The 20,011-nt window shown below is 38.3% G+C and overlaps 1 protein-coding gene across 11 annotated transcripts in view; it reads right to left on the bottom strand.

Annotated features, from left to right (window-relative positions):
* The window catches only part of TRPM3 (transient receptor potential cation channel subfamily M member 3), a 929,658-nt gene extending 910,117 nt beyond the window's left edge, over positions 1-19,541 (bottom strand). For 5 of the 11 annotated variants that reach the window (XM_021927845.2, XM_009188929.4, XM_021927847.2 and 2 more), the window contains exon 1: positions 16,494-19,540. In XM_021927845.2, the coding sequence (XP_021783537.1) occupies positions 16,494-16,676 (183 nt within the window). In that variant the 5' untranslated portion in view covers positions 16,677-19,540. Of the gene's footprint in view, positions 1-16,493 lie in introns of all 11 variants that reach the window. The other 6 variants (XM_021927842.2, XM_021927844.2, XM_021927846.2 and 3 more) reach the window with 3 other exon arrangements.
* Positions 19,542-20,011: the final 470 nt, after the last annotated feature.

Raw genomic sequence — 20,011 nt, 5'->3', positions numbered from 1 at the left:
TTATATGGGTGACCTTAGATTAGCAGCAAAAGGCAACCTGTCCTAATTAGATTTTAAATATACTTGGCTGTAAAGAGGTAGTCTTGGCCGGGCGCGGTGGCTCAAGCCTGTAATCCCAGCACTTTGGGAGGCCGAGACGGGCGGATCACGAGGTCAGGAGATCGAGACCATCCTGGCGAACACGGTGAAACCCCGTCTCTACTAAAAAAAAATACAAAAAACTAGCCGGGCGAGGCGGCGGGCGCCTGTAGTCCCAGCTACTCGGGAGGCTGAGGCAGGAGAATGGCGTAAACCCGGGGGGCGGAGCTTGCAGTGAGCTGAGATCCGGCCACTGCACTCCAGCCCGGGCGACAGAGCCAGACTCCGTCTCAAAAAAAAAAAAAAAAAAAAGAGGTAGTCTTATACTTTTTATAAGCATACAGAGTGAGATTAAATAACAATGCTGGTGGTCGGGTACAGAGGCTCACACCTGTAATCCCAGCACTTTGGGAGGCCACGGCAGGTGGGTCACGAGGTCAGGAGTTCAAGACCAGCCTGGCCAATATGGCGAAACCCCATCTCTACTAAAAATACAAAAATTAGCTGGGTATGGTGGTGTGCACCTGTAGCCTCAGCTGCTGGGCGGTTAAGGCAGGAGAATCGCTTGAACTCAAGAAGCAGAGATTGCAGTGAGCCGAGATCAGGCCACTGCACTCCAACCTGGGCAAGAGGGTGAGACTCCATCTCAAAAAAAAAAAAAAAAAATGCTTGTGAAAGGTGTATTTTTGATTAAATGATTTTCCAATTAATCATCAACTCTTCTTTTACCCATTGATTCTGAACATTTCTCTTTCTGATCTGAATGCAGTTTCTTACAATAGTAAGTAGGAAGCATGAAACATAAATCCATCCTCTTATGACTGAGTACAGTATCTTGATTGAGGGTCATTGTTATGGACATCAATACTCATTTGATACAATTGAAAATATTGAAGATACAGCATATTGGCTTGACTCTATTCTAACCTTGAGACAAACCAAGGTAATAACTTCCTCAAATTAAACTCTTAATGAAGACACTTATTTGTCTCTTGTCATATTCTTAATAGTAGATATCACACACACACACACAGAGAGACAGAAAGAGAGAGAGAGAACCCACTTAACAAGTGTTCTGTAAGTTTCACTTGATGGATTTTGATTGACATCACATAAAGAAATAACCAGGGGCTTATCTAAAACTGGAAAGGATAAGTAAATGATTCAGCACATTGAAAAGATACTGGAAATAAAGTCTTCAGGTCATGTAAATGCAACTATATTGCCCTATTTTTTTATTTTTTTCATTCAATAATTTTCTCCTGAAACTAAGCTTGTTTGCAGGCCTGCAAACAATATGGTTTCCTTGCCAAGCACTTCCTTGACTTAGTCTCTACATCCATAGTGACCTTTAAGCCAACTCCAAGAAGAAATCATCTTTGTGAGGGAAAAGACACACATTAACGTTGCTTACACTCTTTTTATCATCTTACCTCTAATTCACAAGTCAGTAGAGTATTGACAAAAAATTAAAGGGTAGTTATATTTGAGTTCTTGTTCTACCTTTTCCCAGCTGACCTTGGTTAAAATAGATTTCACTTCTCTGAAATTTTATCTCTTCTCCCATGATTTGTGCATCAAAAGAAAACCTACCGTGGAATGATGTTGAAAGATTACATAAGAGATCATTAAAAGAGCCTGGTAGTAATAAATGCCAAAATTATGCTCATTTTTCTCTCTTCCTTCATCCTCTCTCTGTCCAGGATATGAAACACCAAAGTCTAAAGTATTTTCATTATGCTCTTTCATTTACTTCCCACACAATTACTGAGTTTCTACAACATGCCAGCCACTGAGCAAGATTTAGGAATACACTGATTAATAAAATACAGTCATTGTCCTGAAGGAGATCCTAAACCAAAGGACCAGATTATACTCTGGTACATAGTATACTCTGGTACATATACAGTTTTTACCCAGGAAGAAGAAATAACATCCAGCCTTCCAGAGGTCTTACAATGTGTATGATTCATAAACTATGCAGTAATACAATATCCTGTGAATTACCTCACTGCTCACATTAATGCAGGACCATGATGTTATCATACCAGCCTAATAGTCTGTCTCCATCAGTGGACCCAAAGGCACCAGTTATACAAGATACAGTATGAATGAAAAAAAAAGTTTTCCCTCCCCCAACTGTATTTAATGGGTAATGAGACAAAAGTAGGACTTTTTTTTGGTTTTTTTTTTTTGCTTATCTCTGGTTCCTTCTGCATTCATTTATCATGGCCTATTCATTTGGGATGTTTGGTCTTAATAACATGAAGTAAGCTCTTGTTTTAGTTACTGTTACCAGTGCATTCTATAGTTATATTCAATAACTTGATGAACCTTCAAGGCAATGAGCTCTTTTTGTAGCTGTGAGCCAGATCATTCTCATTTTGTCCTAGGCTTTGGTAATTTGAATCATTACTGTTTATCTTTTAAGGAAAATTAATTGCATTTAGTGCGGGAGTATCTTATGCTTTTAAATGCATAAAAACTCATTTCTTTGTCACAAAATGGCTGTCAATAATTTAGAACAATGAAAACAATTCTAGAGTTTATCTGTTTGTTCAAAATGTGTGTTTACAGGGATGACTTTGAGATATGAAGTCAAAAAAATGGGAATAGATCCTGTTCTGAAACTGGGACCCACTCTGGGCAACATGTTGGTGACAGCAAATGTCAGGTCCAATTATACTACTTTCTCTCAATAAATCTTGAAGGGCTTCTTTTATGAGAGAATTTATAAAGACAACAACAAATAAAGACACATAATGAATACTCACCAATTAACTTAAACTTAATTATACACACAAGTTGGAATAGTAATACTAATAATATATAGTATAACTACAGTAAAATCCTTATTCAGGAAAGATAAAGGGAAAAGCCTCTAAAAGTGAAGGTCCAGGCCTTTTTGCCTTTGTCTTGGTTTCTTTGCCGTGCTATGAATATAATCTTCAGCTTTCTTTAGTTTCTGTTTCATGTTTCACTGGTACTTCTTTTTAGCCATGAGTGACCAATTGCAGAATTTCTAAGCCTTCATCTCTGATATGGTTTCGCTATGTCCCCACCCAAATCCCATCTTCAATTGTAGTTCCCATAATCCCCATGTCACGGGAGGGACCTGGTGGGAGGTAATTGAATCATGGGGGCAGTTACCCCCGTAACTGTGATAATGAGTTCTTGTGATAGTGATTCTTGTGATAGTGAATTCTCACAAGATCTGATGGTCTTATAAGGGGCTTTCCCCCTTTGTTTGGCATGTCTCCTTCCTGCTACCATGTGAAGAAGGACATGTTTGCTTCCCCTTCCGCCACGATTGTAAGTTTCCAGAGGCCTCCCCAGTCATGCTGAACTGCGAGTCAATTAAACCTCTTTCCTTTACAAATTACCCAGTCTCAGATATGTCTTTATCTGCAGCATGAGAATAAACTAATACAACATCCAATCATCTGCACAGAGTCTCCATCAGCTGTATATCTACAAACATGGTTGTTCATTTTTCCGTAATTCTGAACAACTGCTGCAATTTTAAGCTCAAAACATTCCCACAGATACAAATGAGTGTTGTAGACACATAACCCAAGATTACCTGCTACTTCAGTTGTACTTGCAGTAATTTGGTTTTTCAGGTCAGGATTGTCTAGACTTTTTCACAAAGCCATACCTCCCTAAAATAGGCCCATTTTTGAAAAGAAAGGGAGGCTCAACTTCTCACCTTATTTGAGGTTAACATTCTGAAGCCTCAAGCTATTGTTATGTACTCACTGAGTGCTAAATTTTTCACCTTTCTTTCTTGCCTATTAACAGTGATGTATAACAATTATCTATTATTATAATCTTGATTTATGCAGCAAAGGAGACACTTTTATCAAAAATCAGATGTCCTCAAATAACAGGAAAAAATGGTAACAGCCCTATTTTAAAACTAAGTGTAATGCAAAATTTAAACTTAAGTGTTGTTCTCACTCATTGAGAAGAAAAAATATATATATTTACAAACTAGTAATAATTGCATTTTGCAATATCCATGGAGAAAACAATAAGTAAGAATATTCAAAAACTTATTTTACCTGTACAGCTTCGATTCAATTAATCAATAACTGAAAATTACACTATCTGTTCATGAGTACAATCAATTGGTTTTCTCACTCATTTGACCCATCTTATTAAACTTTTTAGCTGGCTAATAATATAATTAAGACAACTTTAGTGTACTTATAATGTGAATAATATAGTCATAATATATAAAATATGTATAATTACTATCTAATAGGCTTACAATATATCACATTATATGCCAAATTCTAGTTTCATTCCTCCCCTCTGTAGCAAGTAAGTCTCTTAGAAGTCTTTTTCACATTTCTTTTTCCTATAGCATTTGAGTCCTTCTCTTGTAGGAAGTGGGTGCTCATTAAAACAAAACATTCACATACCCAAATTTACTGACTATCCACTAGTAAGAAAGGTAATTTCCTCTTCTACTGCCATCACTATAAATTTGACACTCAGAAAACCAAAGTGTGCAAGGAACCTCATCTATTCTGTTCCTTTGTCTACCAGCAGAAGCTCATTCCAAATACATGAGTATTTATCATGGATTTAAAGACACCTTAGAGAGAATCATTCAATACCATCTCCATAACATTTTCTAGTAAAGCGTTAACAAATCAAAAAGTAATATCTCAATGCCTATGGAAGGCAGAATAATAACCTCCCAAGGAGGTTCACATCCTAATTTCCAGAACCTATGAATATGCTACTTTACATGTCGATGGGGAATAAGGTAGTTGATCATCTGACCTTAAAATAAAGAGATGGTTTTCAATTACCCAGGTGGGCCCAATGCAATCATGAGGTTTCCTAAATGTAGAAGAGAGAGAGGCAGAAGAGGAGAATCAGAGAAAGCAATGTGATAGCAGAAAGGCCAACAAGATGTAACTTTACTGCCTTTGAAAATGGAGAAAGGGACTGAGATGGTTTGGCTGTGTCCCCACCCAAATCTCGATTTGAATTGTATCTCCCAGAATTCTCACATGTTGTGGGAGGCACCCAGCAGGAGGTAATTGAATCATGGGGGTCAGTCTTTCCCTTGCTAGTCTCGTGATAGTAAGTCTCACAAAATCTGATGGGTTTACCAGGGGTTTCTGCTTTTGCTTCTTCCTCATTTTCTCTTGCTGCCACCATGTAGGAAGTGCCTTTCACCTCCTGTCATGATTCTGAGGCCTCCCCAGCCATGTGGAACTATAGGTCCAATTAAACCTCTTTTTTTTCTTTTTTTTTTTCTTTTGAGATGGAGTCTTGCTCTGTTGCCCAGGCTGGAGTGCAGTGGCACAATCTCGGCTCACTGCAATCTCCGCCTCCCGGGTTCAAGCGATTCCCCTGCCTCAGCCTCCCGAGTAGCTGGGATTACAGGGGCGCACCACCACGCCCGGCTAATTTTTTGCATTTTAGTAGAGATGGGGTTTCACCATGTTGGCCAGGATGGTCTCAATCTCCTAACTTTGTGATCTGCCCACCTCGGCCTCCCAAAGTGCTGGGATTGCCTTGTGAGCCACCGTGCCTGGCCTAAACCTCTTTTTCTTCCCAGTCTTGGGTATGTCTTTATCAGCAATGTGAAAACGGACTAAGACAGGGACCATGAGCCAACGAATGTGGGTGGTTTCTAGAAGCTGGAAAAGTCAAGCAAGTAGATTTTCACCTAGATATTATAGAAACACAGCCCTGCTGACATCTTGATGTGTGGTCTAGTGAACCCATGTCATAGTTCCATACTACAGAACTGAGATAATAAATACATGTTACTTTCGGCCACTAAGTTTGTAGTAGTTTCTTATGGCAGTATTGGAAACTTAACATGATGTCCAACACTTTTTTAAATTCTGAAAGCAGAATCTTTAATATAGAAATAGTTTGACAATATATTTTTATAAGTCCTATTTCTTAATAATACTTTAATTGGCCTCCACAATTACTGGGCCAAATATTTTCTGCTAGTTAACTGAACACAATGCCCCAATTAAAATCTAAGGCCTGACAGTACACTAACAAATTAATGCCACCACACAGCTCTTACTATTATTAGCTCAACTTTTTAAAAACTGCCTCAAACATTTATCTTGACTTTATTATAAGAATTATAACTCAGAATAAGAAAATAGATGATGAAGAAAGTTTCTGTTTATAAAATTATTTCAGTTAATAAATGAAAAAGGAAAGACAGAATCATAATATCGCTATTTTACAATGCCCAAATAAAATAATGGATCTTGGCAAACTCAAAATAAGGGCCAGATCCAGTCCATTATCAGTTTTTCTTAGCCTGTAAGCTAAGAATAATTTTTGCATTTTTAAATGGTTAAAATATCAAAAGAATAATATTTCATAAGGTAAAAATTACAGGAAATTCCCATTTTAGTGTTTATAAATAATGTTTTATTAGAACACAGCCATGACCATTTATTTACATAATGCTTATGGCTGCTTTTGAAAGAGCTGTAACAGCAAGAATTGAATGATTATAAGAGACCTTATAGCCTGCAAAACCTAAAACATTGGCCGGGCACGGTGGCTCATGCCTGTCCTAGCAGTTTGGGAGGCTTTGGTGGGTGGATCACTTGTGATCAGGAGTTCGAGAGAAGCCTGGCCAAGACGGTAAAACCCTGTCTCTACTAAAAACACAAAAATTAGCTGGGAGTGGTGGCAGGTACCTGTAATCCCAGCTACTTAGGAGGCTGAGGCAGGAGAATTGCTTGAAGCCAGGGGGCAGGGGTTGCAGTGAGCAGAGATGGCACTACTTCACTCCAGCCTGGGCAAAATAGTGAAAATTTAAAAAAAAGAAAGAAAAAAGCAAAAAACCTAAAACATTTACTATTTGGCTCTTTGAAGAAAAAGTTTGCCAGCCCCTTCTCTAAGCAATTATCCCCAATGGTGGCTAATACCCAAAAATGAGATACAGCCAGAATACCTATGAAGTATTGTTGCCAAAAACTCAAATTAAAACTCATCTAGGCACCTGGTCAAATCACCAATTCATAGGAAATACAATGGACAGAGAAACATCTGAGATGACACCATTGGGATGTATTCAGCAAAACACAAAATGTAGAAAACTCTACAGGATAAATACATTTCTCTGACAAATAATTGTTGAGAGCAAAAGAAGAGAGATCAGGAGAGGGGAAACTATAGACTAAAGAGGAAAACTATAATGTGTCCACTACAGTTGGATTCTAATTCAAACAGAATTATGAGGTAATCAAGGAAATACAGTTCTAATTCAATATCTGTGGGCATTAAGAAGTTTTTTTTCTAATTTGATAATAGCGTTGCAGTTTTGTTTTAATAAAGAGTCCTGGGCGGTTGCAGAGGCTCATGCCTGTAATTCTGGCACTTTGGAAGGCTGAGGTGGAAGGATTGCTTGAGCCCAGGAGTTTGAGACCAGCCTGGGCAATGTGGTGAAACCCCTTCTCTACAAAAAAAATCTAAAAATTAGCAGGGTGTGGTGGTGCATGCCTGTAGTCCCAGCTCCTTGGGAGGCTGAGGTAGGAGAATCACCTGAGCCTGGGAGGTTGAGGCTGCCGTAAGCAGTGATAGTGCCACTGCACCCCAGCCTGGGTGACAGTGAGACTCTGCCTCAAAAATAAATAAATAAATATTTTTAGAGGAAGTGATGTAATACCTAAGACTTGCTTACAAATAATCTAGTGGGGGAGAGAATAAATAGAAAATAGGGATAAAGATGAAGCAAGATTGATTTGTCATGATTTGATCATTATTAAAGCTGAGTTATAGGTTTATTATACCATTGCCTCTACTTTTGTATATGTTTGTAATATCTCACAATAAAAGAAAGTTTTAAAAACATTCCTTCCCAAAGTCCTTGAGCTTCATGAAGAGATTAATTTTATAACTATAATCTATTTCAATACATAAAGAATCCAGTAATAAAAATGCCAAAAGCAAAAAGTATCATATTTCAATATAGTATGGATTTTATATATTAGCCCCAAGAATGTCAATAAACTACCTTTGGTAAAACCATAGAAGAATGGACATTTCAAGGACCAGGATCTGCTGTAGAAAATAATCATCTTGGAAAAGACAAACTGATTTTATTTTCTAAAGCACTTTCTCAACCAGCCCAAAACAATCATCAATCTTATACCCCATCTTGGATATGATCAACAACATTCTAATTTCAGAAAAATTAAAGACTATAAACAACATTTCCCGTCAAACAAAAGCAACTTCTGCTTTTCACACGTGTTGTAACACGTCTAGTTAACACCAATAGTTACATAACTGTTTCCATTCAGTGAATAGCTCTGACCAGACACTGAATTAACTATACATAGCAATACATTTAATGTTCATAATTCATTCGGGGGCAGGTATTTCCACCTTCATTTTATCATGATGGAAGACAATAAGATTCAGTTGCAAAACCAGTGAATGACCTGAATCAGGCTGGAAATCAAGTCTGTCTAATTTGAATGTTAATACAGTCTTAGATGGGAAAGCCAGCACCACACCCCTGCTGCCCCTTGTAAAATTTTGACTCAGGTCAAAGATTAGGATCCGGACAATCAAGGAAATGGCATGGGGATATTTTAGCTTCTTTTAAGACATTTTATTTATTTCAAAAAAACTGAAGATGGTAAATTGTTCATCTCTAATGTGTATTATGATTATGTGGATTATTTTGTCATATTTTCTACTATTTGTATATTTGAGACTAAGTTTTAAATAAAAATAAATACAATAAACACATTTCTTTATTAACAAAACATTAAAGTGAATCTTAAACTCACTAGGAAAGGAAGAAGGATTATCCTAACAGAATTGGGGAGAAAAGAGTCATAGAAATATAATTCACCCAAGGCTACACAGCTAATAATGGACAGAACCAGGATTCCAATCTAGATCTGCTCAGTTCCAAAGCCACCATACTGTTTTCTAAAAGAAATTGAAATTTTCCAGTGAACTCTGAAATGAGAGATGAGCTGTGTTCGCATCAGCCTTCTTGGGAACACTCTTACTCAACAGAGCCCTTCCGCCCTAATCTCACCATGATAAAGTCCATTCTCAAGAAAGTCCTAGAAAAATTAACCTTCAGAAAGGACAAAAACCTAGCTTGTTATCACCAGGAATGTGTTCCCTTTTTTAGGGCTATTTTGTGGTCCAAATTTTGGTATTCCAGGGAGGCACTTTTAATAAATGTACAATCCCATTATATTAAATGCATGGATTGGCAGATTGTCATGTCAACTCTGAATTTAGATATCTTTCTTCAGGACAACCAAAGGAGTGATTCCTACCTTACTGAAGTCTGGGAAATCTTTTATGTGCCTTGAGGGATTTGGCCAAATCAGAGAAAGCTACAAAATAGCATTTTAGCCATCTCTGAGTTTTTAACAAGAGTTTCAATCAAAGGACATATTTTCTTGCATGACAACTTGTGAATTAATAATTCACTAACATTCTAGACTAAATATATACTAAGTAAAACCTGCAAAAGAATCAACCATAGGTCTAATTTCTACCAGGCAAGTCGTTAAAGACAAAGAGAGGGATCGGAGTCTGTATTTACTCTGTGGAAAAATTGGTCTTCAACTATCCCATAAAATAAATCCCACCTCCTGCAGGCCTATGGACTAGTTTTTATCGCTATTCTATCTCCTGCTTATTTAAACTCTCCTTCTTTACTAGGTTCTTTCTCTAGCAAATAAGCATGCTGATATCTCTCTCATCTTGCAAAAACAAATTTCTGTCTCTATTTATTTTTCTCTCCATAGCCAAGAACCTAAAATCTACCTTATATTAATTAGAGAGTATTATATTTATTAAGGTACTTACTAATTGATTAATTCTTCACTGAGGAAATATTTGAGTGCTCACTATGTGCCAGGTACTGTTCAAGGCTCACGGATGAATCAGTGAACAAAACAATGATCGTATCTTTGTGGAGCTTATATTTCAGCTGTAATAAATAGTGGAACTCTAATGGGAAGTCAGGAAATAGACAACAGCACATGCAATGTGCTTAGAAGAGTGCCTGGCACATAGTAAGTACCATACAAATATTTGCACTTGCTGTCATTGTTGTTATTTCTTTTCCTCATCTAACTTGCCTCCCATTCACTACACTGGTATCTATCCTCATGACTCATTTAAAATGACTCTCAGAAAAGTATTATTGCCCTCTTTCCAAATTGCAAAATCCAAGCGACTGTTTTTCTTCCTCATCTTTTGAGAAGCAGGTACGTCTCAGAAGCTTTTTCTCTAAGCCTCCCACCACCACACTTAAAGAGGCATTGACTACTTTAACCTTTGCTCCAAGGTATTCTGACTATAAAGCTAGACTTTGTGTATCTCTGTATTGTCACTTTGCATATCTCTTGTGTTAAACTATCAGCTCTATTAGAGAGGCTGTCCAGTACTTACCATGGTGCCTAACACTTAAGTGTTCAACAAAAGTTAGATGAATGTTTCTTTAAACGTTGTTCTCTATAATCCTTTCATTTTTGCTTTACCAGCCCTCTTTTGGCTTTGCAAATGAAAGAAATAAAAAGTAAAAGCAACACATAGACCATCACAGCTGGTCTAACAAAATGAAAGTGATGTTTTCTTACTATTTATAAGTTATTTTTAATGATTCCATTGTTTTTAAAAGATCTCAGTAATTAATTGCAGGAGAAGCTGTTCTAATATCTTTGGGAATAATGAAAACAAACTTAAAATCACCACAACGCAAAGATATTTTACTCCTCCAAACTTAAAATATTTGAATTAGGCATTTTCTAACATATTCGTGGTCCTCAAATTAAAGCTGAAACTAAATTAAAATTTTTAATTCACTGTGTTCAGGAGGAGGGGCTTGTTGGTTGTGATATATTAATTACTAGACAAAGATATTATTTCAGAAATGCTTCAGCAAAATGGACCACTATCAGAAAATGGTCTTTTTTTTCACACACACACAAAATCACAATAACAAGAAAATACAACTGTATTCCTGAGCAATACAACATTGTCCCTTTTTTATTTTTTTAGCAGAGTGAGTAAAAGGCAGTAGACAAAAATCAACCTGTCAAGAAATGGTTTATTCAATAATGGGCTAGCACTGCAGGAGATTCGCTCTGCTTTCATCAGGAGAGCCCTTTGTGTAACAAGAACAAACTACTAAAGGTTTAATGACTTTGCAATAGCATATTAGACTCTGAAAAAGGAAACAAGAATTCTTTTCACCCAGTTGCAGTTGTTTCTATGATAGCCACAAAGGACCTACTAGCCACGTAATCCTTAAATGGGCAATTGGTTGGGAGATGAGTTTTTCTGACTTTAGTTTTCCCTTTGACTTGGCTTTTTTTTCCTTTTTTTTTTTTTTTTTTTTTTTTTTTGAGACGGAGTTTCACTCCATCGCCAGGCTGGAGTGCAGTGGCATGATCTTGGCTCACTGCAACCTCTGCCTCCAGGGTTCAAGTGATTCTCCTGCCTCAGCCTCCTGAGTAGCTGGGACTACGGTCGCACACTACCACCCCTAGCCAATTTTTGTATTTTTAGTACAGATGGGGTTTCACCATTTTGGCCAGGATGGTTTCTATCTCCTGACCTTGTGATCCACCCACCTCGGCCTCCCAAAATGCTGGGATTACAGGCATGCGCCACTGTGCCTGGCCTTCCTCATTTATTTTAAGACCTTAAAGAATTCTGCTTTTAGCAGGGAAAACTGGCAATTACCTAGTAGACTCAAAGAGGGCAAGTCAACATCAGAAACGAATGGCAGGTTTGTTTGTGGATCCCTCCTGCACACACAGCATCTCAAAGAGCTGTGAGAAGAGTGGCTTTGGTAACCAGCTGAAATGTACTTGCTTACTTGGTAGCACTGTGCTTTCTACATACTCACTGCTGTTTCCATACACTCTCTCAGTTGCCCACTTGTCTGCACAAGGTGTGATAATCTGTGGTTGGTACCTGCTGATAAAGGTAATTATAGCATTAGTGGAAGCAAGAGTGCTATCTAAGGTTGAAAAACAGCTCTAATTACACCTCCATCATTTTACTCCCTCAGCACCATTTCTTTTTTTCCTTTTACAGAGTTTACTCTGAGACTAAATTAAATCTGCACATATTTGAAAACAAGCTTTTAAATAGCTGTGGGGGTAGAAAGAGAAATCTCCTTTTAAAATTAAAAATACATACATGCTAACTGCAAGGGAAAGGGGGGATATGGAGGCAAAAAAAAAAGAGTATAAATCCATTTATTACCACTAAACTATACACTGAAAAATGGCAAATATGGTAAATTGTATATGTATATTTTACCTAAATAAATATAAATAATTAAATAAAGATAAATGTGTGGTTAAATTTAAATTAAGCTTGAAAAGGAGAGCATACAATTTGGGAGGAGATAACTATACTTAATTGAAATCTAAATTCTTTTTCTCTTTCTCCCAAAATAATGCTGGATTTTTCCTTTATATTCTGATTTTAAAATTCGTGATAAAATAAAAATACATACATGCTGTGGTAAGCATCTGATATTTGTAATGCGAGACAGCACTTATTGAATCAACATTCAATAGATTTCCATGCATTTCTGTACAGATAGAATCAAAACAAATAGCAGGAATAACAAGAACAATAATTCACAAAGAAATATGAAATCCAAATCTTATAGAATGGAGACAAAGAAGTTTTAAATTACATTTATACCTATTGACTAATTCAACACAGACAGTATTTAAAACATTAATATCCAGAAGCTTAATTTGATATCTGAATTTCAAATGTATAACTTTCATAATAATACAATTATAAAATTAATATAAAATGTCTTTACATTTACTAAAAAACAGTTTAGATTTGAAAAATAACCTATGATCCAATCTCAGAAAATTTCCAAGGAATGCATATAATTAAATACCACTTTGCCGTATCAGAATTTTATGATTTGGGGTGTAATTTTAGTATTGTAGATTAATAGATTATAACAAAGCAACATTAATTCATAAAGCTTCCATTGTAAACCATGAAGCCTTAAAATAGGGGCGAGAAGAATGTTTACTGAATTACAAAAATGGAAAAAAAAAAAAAAAAGTCTTTTCAAATCAACAAGGATTGATTCGTTAGACACACCCACTATTGTGGTCCAGAACTTGAGAACATGCATTTTAAATGCCACTATTAGGACACAGAACAGCTGCCCCATCCTTCAGCTACTGCACAGGGCAGCGCTGCTTCTGCCTGTCACCAGAACAGAAGCAGATCCAAGTGGGCAGTGGCAGGGATAGCACACATTTTCTACTGTAGCCCTGCCATACTCCATAAGAGCATCAAGAGTTCATTTACTCCAAAGAGACTGCCAGAAATGCAACTTTTGGCTTTCTAATACTGGCATCAAAATTATGGAGTTACCCAACCTCTAAGAAAACCCCTACATATTTATTTAGTGATAAGTAGGTAGGAGATCTAACTGCCAGCGCCAAGTCAAGCTGACCTCCCCTACACTTTACACACCAAAACAGCATGTCTCAGATCATGAATAAAGTACTTCTGGATACCAGGAGTATAGCAGAACTCTCCTTGCTAAATAAAATATCTTCTATTAATTACGATGTAAGCAATGCTTTGTTGCTAGTGAAAATGAAAACTAGGCTAGGCGCAGTGGTTCATGCCTGTAATTCCAGCACGTTGGAAAGCTGAGGCAGGCAGATCACAAGGTCAGGAGATCGAGGCCACCCTGTCCAACATGGTGAAACCCCATCTCTACTAAAAATACAAAAATTAGCTAGGTGTGGGGGCCTGTGCCTGTAATCCCAGCTACTCAGAAGACTGAGGCAGAAGAATCACTTGAACCAGGGAGGCAGAGGTTGCAGTGAGCCGAGATCGCGCCACTGCACTCCAGCCTGGCGACAGAGCAAGACTCCATCTCAAAAAAAAAAAAAAAACAAAACAAAACTAATACAATCATTCCCTTTGGGACAGAGTCATGGACTATATCATTCCCTGGGAATAACTTTAACTCGAAATGATTTCAAGAATCCAACTAAAGCAGAGAAGAGAGTAACAAATATCACATTAAGAAAAACAATTATTTTATATTCTCAAAAGAAAAAAGATTTATGAAAGCCCCCATGTTTTACTATTAATCAAATTTTTCCACGTTTTTCTATTTTGTCTTCAAAAGAAAGAGTGAACCCCTCATATTTTCTTTGTCAGGATGGATACCACAATATTTTGGGGACAATACATAATGAATAGGATTCACAGCTACATTATGGAATATTTTACCTATTCATACAAATAAATAAAAAGCAGCATTAATCATATTAACTGCTTTAATCTTTATAGGTTAGGCTATTTTTCATAGCTCAATTTAAGGGGGAGAAAAAATCTTAACTTAAAGATTAAAACTTTTGTAAGCATGTCTGCTATAAGCATTATGATTTCCTTCCTCCCGTTTGCATAAATAAGTTGGGTTTCTCACAAATGAAGTCAAAACTCTTTGTTAACAACTATAGAATCAAACCTTGGTTCAAAACCATCATCTTAGCTCTAAAATTTATAAAACCTCACTATCTTTGCTTAAAATACTGATAATTAAAAATTATAGCTAGAAGCACTTATTATTAGGTTTTCAGAAGAAAATCAGTATCTAATTTGCCATGCAATGTGAGAATAATCACAGGCTTTTGCCTTAACTTGTTTTTAACTGAATTACTAATGTTTCAATTAACAAGTACTACAGAGAACTACAGCACCATCATCACCCTTAGTAAACAAGAGGACATAGTTACTTTTCCAGATGTCTCTGGTTGTCATGGTACCCTCTTAGGCTCTTTCCCACATTTTTATTCTAGGTAACAATCCTGCAATCATTTACTCTAACTTATAACATAGTTATATGAAGATTTTATATGTTCCCGATATAGACTTTGCACACACCTGTTGAACAGAATCAAAAATGCAGCATAAGAAGTTCCTCAGATTAATACTTAGACTTCCTATTAAAAAGAGGATTAAATTTTTAGTTCACATACTTGATAAAAAACAGATGTCATGAATTTTATATTTTCCACATAATTTATTTCAGAAAAACCTATCATCAGATTAATATTCTTTTAAAAAAATATTTTCGAGTCCACATTTCTAAACAATATTTCTACACCTGAAGTAAAATCACTTGCCTTTTTACGTGTGCTATACCCATATTTAGATGAAAAAACCTGCTCACAAAAAACATTAAGTATTTGCGAACAATACCTGAAATTTCATAACATTTTTGCAAACAAGCAACCAAAATAAACACACCAAAAATTTTAAATGTTTATATTACATTCTGTTGAAGTAATGTTTAAACATCTTACTTTTCGGGGATTGATTTTTATCCTTCAGTGACGACTTCCCCAAAACAGAGCAGGGTAACATTAATCACGCTGTGGGATCAATGCTTATGTACCATTATTTCTTTTAATTAAATCAAAGTCTCTTCAATATGCAACATCTGCGGTCAAGCCCTTTGGATGTAAAACAAATACACACACATACACACGCGCGCGTGCGCGCACACACACACACTCTGGTATTCTTAATGATGTTTGGGAAGTTAAAAGTGGTGTATCCTCCTTCCCAAGGAGCAACAGGAGGGCTTTGCACTCTCTTCTAGAACAGAGTTTTCTCCCTCTGGGATAAAGGAAAACATAATATTCACGTACTAAAAATGCAAATGCAGCTAAAGTTTTTTATCAACTGCACTTCTCTATACACATATGATGCCTATATTAATTTCACTTGAGTGCTTTTATTGCACTAATTAGACAGTGAAGAGGAGCTGACACATGGGAAAACTGTTGTTTGAACGCTGTATATGTTAAGCAGTGGGATTATAAGCACCTGGGATATTCTTGCTATTCTCTGTATGCAAATGACATTCTGCAAACAATTAAACGCTCCCATTAAAATAGTGGGGGTGTGGGATGGAAAGAGCAAGTGTTAAGAGAGTAAAAATATGGCTTGCCCTTTCTATTCCGCCCTCATTCAGCGGAGGCCGAGTACCTTCGACATGCTGCACAGACAGACCCTTGGGAACGTACATAGGAGTGACAATACACTCGACAACATCTCACACGCTCTGTTAACTGCAAAACTCTTATGATCTAACAGCGAGCCCCCTCGCCTCTTGAACATGTTTTCAATTTTTGCAGATACGTCAGGAGACCCTCCCCTGCTGAAGGGAAGGAAGACGTTCCTTCTCGCCCTACCTCACAGCCCCCAGCACTTTCTTTCATTAGAAGCGGCGCCACAAGTTCCCTGGCTCACACCCTTAAAGAGGCAAGTTCAGCACCATGGAAAGGGCTCGAGTCTTGTGCGGAGGGAGAAAGGAAAGCAAAGACTGGGGCTCTCCCCTGGCCACTCACCGGCGTCTGCTGCGACGGGAGTCCCGAGCGCTTGGTAGACCCCTGCTTGGAACTTAACCTTTTCCACGACTCAGCAAACCTGCCCCGGCTGGCGCTCCGGCTGCGCCTGCGGCTCTCCGCGCTGTCCTCGCGGTCGGAGCAGCCCCGCTCCATTTCCGCCGCATCCCTCCACTTCTTCCCCATGAGAAGTTAGCCTCCCTCGGCCAGGAAACCGCCCAGCGCCGAGCGCTCTCGCCGGCTCCTCGCCGCGGATCTCCCTCCAGCCTGCGCGCGGCTCTCGGTTGGCGCTGCCTTTGCCTCCGCCGGCTCCTGCCAGAGCCCCGCGCTCCGTTACCGCCGCAGCCACCAGGCTGCGCTTGCGCCCGCGATTGGCTCAACTGTGGGCTGGGGCTGCGAGCGCCACCTGCGCCCGAGCCAGCTTTCTTTTGCGCCCCCAAATTGCTCTCCACCCGGCAGCCGCCGCCTTCTCTGGAGAGTGCAGGGCTCACGCCTGAGGCTGCTGATGCGCCGCCGGGTAGCGCTCCCAGCGGTCACCTCACCCCGCCCAGTCCCCCAGACCTGGGGACTCACCTCCCCCCAACCCGACCTGCGGGTGGAAGCCTAGGTTACCCACACTGGGTGGGTGGAGACTCCAGTTGACTTAAAAAAGACAGGAAGGGGCAACTTGGTTCCTCCTGCTGCCTTTCTTCCCTTTCTTCTCTTTGCAACAACTAGCTCCTAAGTATCCTTGGGGAGAGTGGAGCTTCATCTTGTCAGACGCCGCACTTACTTCTTCTCTAGCTTGCTCAGACTAGCCCACTGGGTCTCAGACTTGGCTGCACACTGGAGTTACCTGGATCTTTTTTCTCTTTCTCTTTTTTAAATGGTGATATTGCTCAGAGTCTAATTTAATTGGCCTGGATGTGGCCTGGGAATCAGGATATTTAAAAACTCCCCAGGTGATTCTATCTGCTCCATCCCCATCAGCAATTAAGGGCCTTCAAGGGCCTGTACTGTGGCGGTGAAGCAGAGGAGGATTCTTGGGAAGGGAAGGCTGTTACTTCTTACTTCAACTCGTTTCTCTCTCCGGGGTAGGAATGGGGTATTCAGTTTCCCCTCTCACCCTGGGCGGTTAAGCAGCGAGGATGACATGAGACGGATTCGTGGTGGAGCTCCTGTGTCTTGTGTATTCTGTGACCCCAGCACCTTGTTGTTCTTTCATGTTTTTGCCTTCTGCTCATTAGGACAGCTAGCTGGCCCTCATGAGTTTTGTGTCAGTTATTTTACCAGACTGAGCTGTCCACATGTTCAGGAATGCCCTTGATCAGATGAGAGAGAGCAGCTGGGGGCATCACAAATTAACAAAACCTGAAAACAATGACTTTACTCACCATTAAAAGGAGTGATGCCTGAAATCGCTCCCAGTTGAAAAGGGCCGGCTGGTTGCTTATCTGTTGCAATGGCAACAGATGTATTTTCATTTTGTTCTGAAATCAAGCATTCTCTGTCCTATTTGAATATTGCCAGGTCTTCTCAGGAGGCAAAGGTGAAGGCGGATTAAGAGGGAAGGGAAGAGGGTGAGAAATGCTGTGGGAAAATTGGTGTTGTGGCAGTAGCTGTAAAAATCATAATCTGAGTTGCAGTGGTCAACGTGATTAAGCAAAGGTTCTGAAACTGGCTAGTTTACGGGAATGGAATACAGAGCTCTAAAATCCCACAGCTGTGCACCTGTGTGTAGTGTTACATGAATATTAATCCTGCCGTTTTAAGTAAAAGAGACTCACAGGGCATACATCCTATCTTTTTAAACAACCCTCTGTGTCTAGAAATCACACACCCATATTAAACAAAATGAGACTCTAAACAATGTTTGCAACACACAATGTCATTTAATGAGAAAACCACAGGCTCCATTTCACATTTTCTCACTCCCTATCTAAGTTCATGGATCTGAAATTATTAGTGACATTTCATGGAAATACCGTAATTTAGTCCAGATTCCTCCCCCTCACAAAAACAAATCAAAATGATTATGCTTAGTTTATAAAATTACACAGGTATGAAAACCAAATACTAACTAGAGGGTAGAATAAAAGTCAGCATATTATTCCTTAAAGTAAATATTTACTTTTTCCTTTAGTTACTTACAAAGGAGTATATAGGTAGGACTAAATAAATTCCCTAAGAGATGAAAAGCCTGTGTCTTAACCTGGATGCTTTGAAAGTTCACTCTTTAGGTATAATGATAACATCCCTTAAAAGGAGCTAAGAGAGGCCTTCACACATATATCAAGACATATTATCCAAGAACATTCACTGGGCAGAGCCAGGAGCCCCTGGTTCACCCACATCCACCCATGAAGGGGAAAATGACCCTGCCATAAAGGAGGTCTGTCATAAAAGACTGTTCCAGCACATCAGTGCATACTCAGAGCAACTGATGAGTTTTTTAGATGTACTTAGAAAAATTTAATGATGAGTAGTGACTGCATGTGTCATATTTTTTAGCTGTTTGGTCTAAAAATGAGCTTTCAATTGCCCTTATCTTAAAGCACTGTTTTTAAAATCTTGTTTGAAGATGATCTCTGCATTTCTTTTTTGCACTTGACAAGTGCCAAAAATGTCTTGGAACTGTACATGAGGCTAAATTAGATGTGATTGAAGGCAACCAGAAAACTGACCCTTTCCTCTTCTGATATTCATTTGTCTTTCCAAAGTTCTTAATAGCTGGAAACTGGAAGACTAAAGTGACAGTCTATCAAATTTTTTACAAAATTAGTGGAGAATGGCAGCACCAAAGCTAAGAACACATTGAAAATCACCAGTATTCCAATTCTGGAATATGCACTAGAAGCCATTTCTAGAGCAACTTAACTTTACTAGAGAAGAGTCACTGCAATTACAAAAGATGGATGTTAATAAATTTCAAAAGCCAAATGGGAAGTAGGGCATAAACCTTTTTTCTTCATAGTCTCTAGGCATTAAATAATGTGCAAATTAATGGGATAAGATTAAAGCAAAAATTACCACACTGTTAAATAATAGCTATTCTTTGTAAAATGAAAAGCAAATATATAAATTTTATTTATGAATCAAAATATAACATTTTGAAATATTTTGAAAAGTAAACTTTAAATAGTATTCTAAAAACAACAACAAAAAGATCTCCACACACTATCAAATGTCAACAGTCCTCTGTTAGCCCTAGGTACTCTTTGATCTGAAGTTTACGTGGTTCTACTAGTGTGTTAATGAGTCAATAATCAGAAGAAACTCTCTTCAAACCCCATTTGCTCTAGGTATGTAGTCATGTGCTTCACTGCAAAAGAGTTTATAGGAAATATATATTCCTTTGGTTATCTCTAGGACGTGAAAACCCAAAGATATACCCAGGAACTAACTTAACCCAGCAAAGTATGAGAGGGGAGGGCAAACAGAGAAAATAATCAAAGCTACAAAGTAATATTGATCCAAAAATCTCTCCTTGTGAAATAAGAGAATATAAACCATATTTCATCAACTTTAACACCTTCAATTTT

The sequence above is a fragment of the Papio anubis genome, chromosome 13, assembly GCF_008728515.1.
Source record: "Papio anubis isolate 15944 chromosome 13, Panubis1.0, whole genome shotgun sequence".
Taxonomy (NCBI): domain Eukaryota; kingdom Metazoa; phylum Chordata; class Mammalia; order Primates; family Cercopithecidae; genus Papio; species Papio anubis.
This window is presented reverse-complemented; position numbering and strand designations above follow the sequence as displayed.